General features: G+C 41.0%; 1 protein-coding gene across 2 annotated transcripts; it reads right to left on the bottom strand.

Moving 5' to 3' along the window:
• Positions 1-5,017: 5,017 nt before the first annotated feature.
• RAMAC (RNA guanine-7 methyltransferase activating subunit) lies at positions 5,018-8,327 on the bottom strand. 2 transcript variants are annotated; one of them, XM_065412252.1, is made up of 3 exons: positions 8,244-8,327; positions 6,783-6,987; positions 5,018-5,414 (listed from the first exon to the last, which is right to left on the bottom strand). In XM_065412252.1, exons 2-3 carry the CDS (start codon positions 6,947-6,949, stop codon positions 5,222-5,224), a joined length of 360 nt encoding a protein of 119 aa, XP_065268324.1. In that variant the 5' UTR covers positions 6,950-6,987; positions 8,244-8,327; the 3' UTR covers positions 5,018-5,221. The 2 variants fall into 2 exon arrangements, with proteins under 2 accessions (XP_065268324.1, XP_065268323.1); XM_065412251.1 differs by having other exon boundaries at positions 6,783-6,958.
• Between the last annotated feature and the right edge of the window lie 2,148 nt (positions 8,328-10,475).

Here is a 10,475-nt window from a genome sequence, read left to right as displayed (position 1 = left end):
AAAGTAACTTCAACTTAATATAAACAAATAGTCCTCCTCCCCCAACCAGTCCAATGAAAGACAGTAAAACTTTCTGGATAGTAAGCTAACCAATAAACTCACTGACAAGAGAACACTTAATCAGCAAGCTAATGATTCCAGCGTACAATTCAAATACTTTTAAGAGGCACATTAGCAAAGATTTCAGATATGGATGCTGGAAGTCATTTTTGTTCCACTCATAGTTTCTATGTAAGGGTACACTTCAACTTCTAGTCCACAAAAATGTATGTCAACTCCTAGCTAAACTTCCCAGGCATGTCTGCATATTATCACAGCCACTTGCAGTTTATCCAAAGAATATAAAAGCAACAGAGGCTAAATAGCAAAGAACACTTGTATAATTGTAGCTCTCAAAGCATCTACAAGCCTTCTCTCGCCTTTCGGTTTCTTCCAGCTTGGAAGAGCTTTGAAGGCATTTTTCATCTTTAATATTACAGTCAACAACTGAAATGTACAAAAAACAGAGAAGTCAATGTTATAGTTCTCTCAGTGCCTATAATAGGGCACCATTGCAATTATACAATATTTTGGAGAATAAATATTTTCCAATTATTACATATGTGCAAAGGGGCAGTTATACACCTCTACCCCGCTATAACGCTGTCCTCGGTAGCCAAAAAATCTTACTGCGTTATAGGTGAAACCACGTTATATCAAACTTGCTTTGATCCGCCGGAGGGCGCAGTCCCCCCCCGGAGCGCTGCTTTACCATGTTATATCCAAATTCGTATTATATCTTGGGGTAGAGGTGTAACTGCTGTAGGAGCCATAGTTTGAACTTCCAGCCTATTGTGTCTAAATTCTTGAGTATAATATGGCATTAGGTCACTTGCACTAAACATATACATTTACGTATACGTGTTTGCTTTTTCTTTATTTCTTTTGCACAAGTTTTTATTTACTTTCCTCCCAGACATCTGAACAAAGGTCTATAAGGCAGGCCTCTCTGAAAATTAGATTCCAGACACTGGTATCTCAGGTTTACCCTATGGCATAGTTAAGGCAATGTGTTATACAAACACTAATTATCACTATTTATCTTTAGTATCTGAAGTTGCCAGACATGTTAAAAAATGCCAGTACCGAGTTTCATCTGCAGTAACATAACCTAAGCAGAGGGGGAAGAAATGCTCTTGTCACAATGCAAACTTCCTAGATGTATCTAATGTGATAGAGAAAGAAAACAATGAGAGACTGCATTCTGTCACAAACGTTCACTCATGTTAGGGGCCCTGCTGCCAATAAACTAATCTCAAGATGCTAAGGCCTAGATGAGGCCCAATTATATTTCAGTCCAGTGTGAGGCTGGCCTGTATTTGTTCTGAAATGTTTTATTCATGCACAAAATTGGATTTCAGCACTATTATTCTACAGAAGCTTTTCAAAGCACACAGACATTTACTCTCTACTCTGACTTCTGAAACACAGCAAGAGCTTTAATGCTGAAGCAAGTTATATGAATAACACTATTCAGATCTGTAAAAACAAGAACAAGGAGACAGCAGGATCTAGAGGATTGGATCTCAGTCCTATGCCCAGGAACTCCTGAGCTCAGCCAGTGGTTTACTGTGTGATTTTTAACCAAGTCTCTGTCTGTTTCCCCATTTATAAAATAGGGTAACAGCAGCTACCTACCTACCTAAATATTGTGAGGGTTAACTGTTGTATAGCAGTTTGAAGATGTAAAGCACTATCAGTTCTTCAAAGCATTCTATATTGACAACCTGATCACTGGACCAAGGAGGTTACATGGGATAGTTCTGTGTTTTTTAATTAAACAAGCACCTAGAACTAAGGATTGATATTTTCAAATTACATCAAAATGAGTGTTGCTTGAATGAAGTCTAGCTGAAATCAATCCAGCTAATTCTTACAGTGTGGGGGGAAGCACCCAGAAAAACAATGGAGACTTTATCAGCTCCCCTCAGAAAATTTGCCTACTATTTACTCAGGGAGTAGATCATAACTGTCAGTTGTGAAGAGAGAATTGTATGGAGTAGAAGATGACTCTGGGCCTTGCTGGATTTTCTACATAGTTTCCATGGCCAGAAGGGATCACGTTTTGAGCATATCTTTTAGAAAAACTTAAAATCTTGTGAACCTGCCTCTCTTTAAGAGGAAGAACTGCAGGATAAATGGTGAGTACAAGGTTCAAAAGCGACCAGAGTTTGGTGGAAAGTACCTGCCCTTTCCTAACCTAACTGTGGTATCAGGACATCCATTTAACTCCGCCAAGGCTGTTTGGGCTGAGGTCTTAGCTGGTATGACACACTGAGTCAAGTTTGAAATATTTAAACATGTTTACAGACTGGCTGTTCATGTGTGTAGGGATTATTGGCAGAACCATTCTATAAAATGGAAAAAAAAGTTACTAGCACTTGAATCCAGTAAAGGGGTTTATTAAAACACTTTTCAACCAAATAACTACTGGTTTAAAATTGTTACTAAAAGGATTACTAATCTTTCAAAATCAAAACAGACTTCCACTAAAATAAAATAATAATAGGTTGAGCTAATTACATCTACAACTGCATCATAGCTATCTAGTTTTCCCTACCCAAATTTTTTATTCACTATGGGTGAAATTGGATAAATCTACCTAATAAAGTGGATGGGCCTCAGACAAATAGACAATGCAAAATCCACTCCCTCCACTCAGGCTGCAGAGTATCCCCCTTGACACGCCACTCCAGGCTATGAAATGGAAGAGTAGCCTGGCTTCCTCTGCATAAGTTGCACTATGTGGGCCTGGTCCTGCCAGGTGAGGGGCATCTTAGTTCCCATTGACTTGGAGTTCTGGATGTTAAGCATCTTGCAGGAGATGGATCTGTATACCTGTGAATCCTATGGTACTGCTGTTGCCCTCCAGGCTCAATGCTGAGACCTTATCTGCAGCATACAGAGAGCAAGGTGGTTCCACTTACTTTCTCTGCCCCTACCCCTTTCCCATACAACTGCTCCACTGACAGCTGTGATGTTTATAAAATACAGAGATCAAAAACAAAATTACTTTAATATAAAGAATTTCAAAAACATGACTTTTCTGCTAATATGAATTATGCATTTCTTCTTTGTTTGTTTAATCAAGATGCATTAATATTTTGTTTCCTGTTACTGAATATCATGATGTAGATACACAGCAGCGTATCTTGGTATTATAGTAGAAAGGCCTGGCTGGATTTGTACGCTGCAGAATAGCTCAACAAAATATTAAATAAAGGAAATGCACTCTTCTCCCAACACACATGTGCTTATCAGATAAACTGAAGGGCTGTGACCCTGTTATAGTACAGGGTAAGGTAACGGATTAACACTCCAGACTTTTAATCAATTATAATATGTCTTATCCTCTTAACAATAAGTCTGCCTTAGTTGAGTAGATCATTCCTGTCAATGAACAGCTGCCCAGTATGAAACATTTATCAGTAAATATCACTTCTTGTGGAGTTGTCAACCTAAAATGCCAGTGTTACAACATAACAGCATTCTAAGAGCAGGTTTCATAAATATTATTCACAGCAATTCCTAAGTCTTCAGTAATGTTTATTTCATTATTATAATTGATTTTTCAGCAAATACAAGAGCTCAATTCATAAATTAAAAGGTTTAATAAGCATACTTCTTTGTATTGTATTTGCTTTTTTCCTCATGCAAAAGACTACATACAATCATAAAACGAAACTACCAAGAACAGACATAAGAGTGCTAAGACAATCACATAAGTATTTCCTATAAAGAAAAAAAACTTAAAATAGCCATCACAAACCTATAGCTGGCATTGAGGGAAAACAGGACTCCCAAAGAGAATTGTGCACCTATTGAGTTTATTTTAAAAAGATGTAAACTCATTCTTGATGTGTCACTTCTAAGTGCATGTAAAAATAGTTTAGTAATGATCTATTGGAACTAGAAAACAAACTGAGTTATTTCATTTCACATCTTAGGCTGCTTTTGAAGAAAGTGTTAGATTTTTTCAATGTCCTAATCCAGTGGTTCCCAAACTTGTTCCGCCGCTTGTGCAGGGAAAGCCCCTGGCGGGCCGGGCCAGTTTGTTTACCTGCCGCATCCGCAGGTTCGGCCGATCGCGGCTCCCAGGAGCCACGGTTTGCTGCTCCAGGCCAATGGGAGCTGCGGGAAGCGGCGCGGGCTGAGGGACGTACTGGCTGCCGCTTCCCGCAGCTCCCATTGGCCTGGAGCAGCGAACCGCGGCCACTGAGAGCCACAATCAGCCAAACCTGCGGATGTGGCTGGTAAACAAACCGGCCCGACCCGCCAGGGGCTTTCCCTGCACAAGCGGCGGAACAAGTTTGGGAACCCCTGTCCTAATCTATAACAAAGGTTGAAATGGATTTTTAGGTCCATGAATTTTGTCCCTCAGTGTGCCATAAAGAGCTGTCAAACAAAAGAATATTGCAGGAATGGAGTAGTGCTTTTTAAAAACAAACAAACAAACAAAAAAACAGGATACAAATTTAAGCCATGCATTCAGCAGGGAGAAATACATCTTGTATAAGAGTCTTACTTCACATCTTTTACAATTCTTCCTCTGCTTTTCTTTTTTGGTCAACATTATTTAAAACACAGACAGCAATGTCTTCCTTGAACTTTCATGAACTCCAGCAGCATAAGCTAGCTCAGTAGTAATAATAGTTCAAAAACAAATCCCACCCAGATTGCATGCTTTTCTTCCATTATGGATGACCATAATAAGCAACACTCCTCCCAAGCAAGGGACACAATATGCATCAGAATTTCAAGAACACCCTGGCATGTATGCATAGAGTCATTGCCTTGTGCTTCAGAGACAAAGCAAACTTCCATTTCCCTGAACTATTGATTTTTTTTTTTCCCTTCTAGATACAATATAATGGGATAATGTCAGGGACAGGGTGGGGGGAAACAGTGTTCTAATGTTCACCTAGCAAAAAAGAATTAGAGGGAGAAACGAAATCATATTGTCTGTGGGCTCACTAGAGATTGTTTATAGAATTTTATTACTCACAACAAAAGGTCACATCTTCGTTAATTTGCACTACAAAATGACATCAACAGACGCTCTAAAACCAATATCCATTACCTAAAGTTACATAGAAAATACGAGAAAATTGAGCAAAACAAAACCCCAAATCTGGCATTCAACTTAAATGGTTTTATTGGTACTTAACAGCAAAATGCCATATTAATAGCGGCCGTAATGAGGCCTTGGATTGTAGGAGTTGTAGCCATAGTCATACTGGGGGTAGTAAGACTGTCCTTGTCTGTGCTGTTGGTAGCTGTTACCCCAGCTTCTTCCTGGCCACTGATTAGATCTATTACCACCTTGCCAGTCATGCCTGTCCCCTCTGCCTCTGAACTGCCTGCCATCTTGAAACCTGTAATAAAAAGAAATTTGCATAAACACCAGCTTTGAGATTTTAAGGAGGGAAGGTTTTGAACTCTTTCACAAAAACTATTTTAGTGTATTCCTAAAATCTGGCTCCAGTTATTTAAACGCACAAACAACTGCTAATCCTTTTTAGGGCAAAATACATGTCAAACAAGTGATTATTCAAAGCTATCCTAGGACCCAAGATAGGTCAACTACTTACTACTATGCAACAAACTACTGGCTGTCTTACAGGGGAAAAAAATTTCAGCCTTTGTACAAACCATTCAAAATGAAATAAAAGGAATGGATTACTAAAATTTAGCTTAAAAATTCACATAATTAATTCGTAAAACAGATTTTTAAAGAATAACTTCCTCAACAATCATCCTTTTTGGTAAACTGTAATTTACAACTTAAGTGTGAAGTTACTGACAAGTTAGTAGACTGATGAAAACATTGGAATGGTTTATTTTTAGAAGAATAAAGCCCCAATCCAACAAGTACTTAAGCACCTTCTTAACTTTATGCATACAAGAAATTCCATTAGTGTGTCTAAGTGTTTGCAGGCCTGGAGTCTAAGTAACTTAATATGAAATCCAGTCCCAGCAGTAAGAAAAAGAAAAAAAAAATTGCCTGGGCATCAAATGCAGGAATTGTCCTTTTTTCAGTCCCAAAAATCAAGTGTCAGTATCCAAGCTTAAGGGATCAACACTCCCAGCCTGGAGAAAAACAGTATAATTCAAAACATTTTTGGCAGGCATATAATATGATCTTCCAGTGCACTTGCGAGAGGGAGATATATTCTATGCTCCTTACAAATAGACAAAAGAAGTGCAATCTAGCCTAGTCACAATATGTCAAATGTTATCTGGGTTGCAAATTATATTTTTTGCTAGTTGTACAAAAAAAAAAAAAAAGTCATGTCACTGGTGTGCTACTTGGCAGAGTCAGTTTTCTGTTGACAGTTATGCTTCCAAAGACAAGCTGTTTGTGGTTTAGCAGACAAACCTCTGATCTTTCCCCTTAAAAAAAAAAAAAAAAAAAAAATCAGTTCATGGCCAAGCAGCAATGGGCCCCAAGGGCAATGATTTAAGTGGTTCCAGCTCATTCTTTACAGAATAGCAGTTTGCTTCATACTCTTATATAGAATGGGGGGAAAAAAAAAAAAAAACACTGTCAGTATTAGTTTAGCGAAATCCTATCTTTTACCCTGGAGAGATATGAGTTTCTTTCAAATCAAGAAACCTGCCAAATAATGGGGAGCATACAGCAAACCTGCTTCTCTTTATTCTAAAGCAGACAAACATCTTAGAGTGCTAGCTATGACATCAATATGTGTTTGTGAAACTAACAAAGATTTAAAAATCAGTACCGGTCTCTATTTCTTTGGTTACCACCCGATCTGTTTTTCCATTCTTCTACTAGAGGAGGTGGATCTGTTGGGCGTTTTAAATACTCTTGATATTCCTCATCATCTGATGTAAATCGATGAGAAAACATCTCTTCATAATTCAGAGGAACTTCGGTTGAGGAAGTCATTCTGAAATACTATTAGACATAAAATACAATTGCAGCAGCTTAAAAAAAAAAAAAAAAAGACATGAAAAGGACAGCTACCAAATCCACGTAGTGAAAATTGAGGTAATGAAGTGTGTTACATTTTAAAATGTTACGTATTGGACTGACTATCCTGATACTGTCTTAACTATTCTGTAAATGAAGATTCAGGTAAGTACTAACTAATTTCCTTTCACTGCCTTAACTTTGTACTGGACCACTTCTAAGACAGAAAAAGTAGTCCAGTCTCCATGTGTTTACAATCTTTGACACCTACAGTGGGATTGCCATCAGACATTCAAAATGTAATGGGAGGTTTTTGAGAGACACCTATCTACTAGAAACTGAACTGAAACCATCAACTTATTACACCTCAGCCACCTAACAGAGACAGCTATTATACAGCACTTATGTTTAGGTCACTTCCGACCTGGGTTGTATTACAATCAGTCAAATAAAGGCCTCACATTTCTGTCTGAGAGCCACTTGGGAACAATTGGTGGACTCCAGGCATCACGTCTGTGACCTGCCCACAGCAAGGGAGATTTTTTGGGGGGTGGGGGGAGGTGGGGCATGGAAGAGGACAGGAGTCAAGCTAAGACACAGACAGCAATGCATGGGGCACGTAAACTAACAGCAGAGCTTGGGGCACTGCTAGAGACACCCCCCCTTCAGCCTTCCCTCCCATCACACACAGCCCCTCCAGTCCTCATAGACACAGCCTCCCACCCCCTCCAGTCCCCATAGACACAGCCCCACAAACAGCCCTCTGCCCCTTCCAGTCCCCATAGACACAGCCCCACAGCCTCCCGCCCCCTCCAGTCCCCATAGACACAGGGGGGAGGGGGGGCAAGTGAGACAATTTGCCCCAGGCCCCGCAGGGGTCCCCACGAGAATACAGTATTCTATAGTATTGCAACTTTTTTTTATGGAAGGGCCCCCAAAAATTGCTTTGCCCCAGGCCCCCTGAATCCTCTGGGCAGCCCTGCATAGACACAGCCACCTGCCCCCTCCAATCCCCATAGACACAGCCCCACAAACAGCCCCCTGCCCCCTCCAGTCCCCATAGACAGTCCCTCCAGCCCCACACAGCCCCCCCCCAATCCCCGCAGACACAGCCCCCGCCCCCTCCAGCCCCACAGCTTCCCGCCCTTCCAAAGCCCCCATAGACACAGCGTCACCCCGCCCCCCCGCAACACCGCCTCCCCTCCAGCCTTCCCGCAGAGCTCCTCGCCCTTCCACAGCCTCCCGCAGCGCCTCCCCCCAGCCCCCTCACCCAGAGCCCGCAGCCGCCACAGTCCAAAGCCTTCCCGCAGCACGAGCCCTTCCTCTTCCGGGCCTGGGCCTCACCCCCCGCCCTGCTTCCAGCTTCCGCCGCCGCCGCCGCCGCGGGGGGAGGGGGCGCAGCAGAAGCGCTGCAGGGGTGGGAGGGGCTGTGACCCGTAAGGAGCGATGGGTTCTGAGGCTGGGCAGAGCAATGTTCTCCCGGGGCTGGGCCTCTGCGCTTGACGTGCCCGTAGCAAGGCCTGCTGAGTGTAGGTCATTCAAGACAGGTTAAAAGGCCTTTGGTTCGGGACACAGCCCAAGCCCCGTGTGTAGTTCCTAACATCCTTAGTCTGCAAACACCTGTGCAGGTGAGTGGGCGAGGTGACGCAGTGGGACTGCTAAAGCGCATGGCGTTACTGACGGGCATAAGTGTTTGCAGTTGCTAAAGACTTTCTTTGCAATTCGAGGTCTTGATTATTATTCAGCCAGGGCACCTAGACTAGTCAGCATCTGCCTCTGCTGTGCTTTACCTCCCGGTAAATCCTTCTTTTAAAACAAAGAACTAGTTAGTTGTTTCCTCTTCCTCTAGATCTCTGTGATGTGAAATTTCTCAGGCCAGTTCAACCAAGTGTGTTTCCGGCATGTGAAGGCTAGAACTGATGTGAGCAACTTTACATACTCTTTAGGAAAGGTAGTTTTCACTGTCAGAGCTTATTGAGTACTGCACATGCAACCTCCTCTGTATTTTAATGTATGGCTTTTATTTAGTATAGGATGTGGTATGCTTCTTACATCAGTGTAGTGTTAGTGTGTGTGCTTCTCTTCTGTAAAATAGTAACAATGTTCTAAACAAAAAAGCAATGCATAAGGTACCAGTATTTTCCAACTCTGCTTTGTAGTTCTCTATGCTGAGAATTTTGGAGGCTAACCCTTCTTAGTATCTCAAATTACATCAAAGGACATTCATTACTATTCAGAGAATACATATTTGAGGCTAAGGTGGGATGAAGTGATTTATCATGTAAAGCGTAGAGAAAAACGCTGCAATATTCGTTGCCTTGGCAAGTTTTGAAATCACACTAAATGAAGGGGAAAAAATAACTGGAGCCAAATCCTGCAAATGGTTATGCCCTTGATCACGGTTACCCACACGTGGAGTCCTACTGAAGTTAATGGGACTCTGCCTGGGAGTAACTACTCAGAGGAGTAACTTTGCAGGATTGGAGGTTATCTCCTAATTCTGTAAAGATTTATGTATGCGTTGTACTTTATACATTATGGGCTTGACTTGAAGCCCCGTGAAGTACAAGTAGGTATCAGAAATATGTGGCTTTTTCAGGGACTATTAGAGTGTATTTTATTTAAAGGGTAATATAAAATACTTGAGCTTTAACAGAAAAACAATATTCAAATTGATAAAATTCACACAGCACACTTTATGCTTACTGATACCATTTCTATCTAACTGCATATCTTTTAAAAAGTTGATCATTTTGCTCAATCCTACAGAGTTCAAAGGCAACTTGATTGCTTTATGTATAAAAGTTTTTGAAATTGTATGAAGTGTGATTCCTGTTTTATGGCTAATTTTGTGTTAGCACAGAAGGGTCTATTCTTTGTATTGTGTATACGGCCCTGCTTTAGCAAGCTACTTACACAACAACCTAAAGTTAAGCATTATGAGTATTGCATTGACTTCAATGTACTTAAAGTTAGGCACCTGCTTAAGTACCTTCTTGAATTGGGTCCTAAGTGCATAAATATTTCAGGCAGAAAGTTAAGCCTTGTCTTATTTACTAGCTGCAGTTCAAGTAAAGTTATCAGTACTAATTTATGAACTGCCATAAATTGACACTGGACTGTACAGCAGTTGGTCACTGCCACAATGATCATAGCTTCCTGTTCCTAAGGGTTTGCAATGTAGGGCTCTGATTTTGCTCCCATCTTTTAAGCATGTGATTTATTTGAGACTGTAAGAGACAAGAAATTGTGCCCGTTTCACTGTTCTCCACGCCATTCTGACAGTTACAATACAGTAACTCTTAGAGCATTTTCAGTGTTTACTATTAGTCATCATTCTTGAGCCCAGATTCTTTTCCCCCCCGCACTCTTTCATGCTCCATATGAGAAAGGGTTGGGTTTTTTTCTAGGACCCTGTTAGAAAAAAAGCAAGATTTTTTTTAAGTTTTATAAGTTCATAGACCCAAGAGCCTTATTATACTTGACCCTTTTCATTATTGCT

The sequence above is a fragment of the Emys orbicularis genome, chromosome 10 (assembly GCF_028017835.1).
Source record: "Emys orbicularis isolate rEmyOrb1 chromosome 10, rEmyOrb1.hap1, whole genome shotgun sequence".
Classification (NCBI taxonomy): Eukaryota; Metazoa; Chordata; order Testudines; family Emydidae; genus Emys; species Emys orbicularis.
Note: the sequence above shows the minus strand (reverse complement) of the source record. Positions and strands in the feature narration are given on the sequence as shown.

Coding starts and splice junctions, on each gene's coding strand:
- RAMAC (XM_065412252.1), bottom strand. CDS start 6,949: ATGACTTCCTCAACCGAAGTTCCTCTGAATTATGAAGAGATGTTTTCT. Junction 5,415..6,782: donor AACCAAAGAAATAGAGACCG/GTACTGATTTTT, acceptor TTTTTATTACAG/GTTTCAAGATGGCAGGCAGT.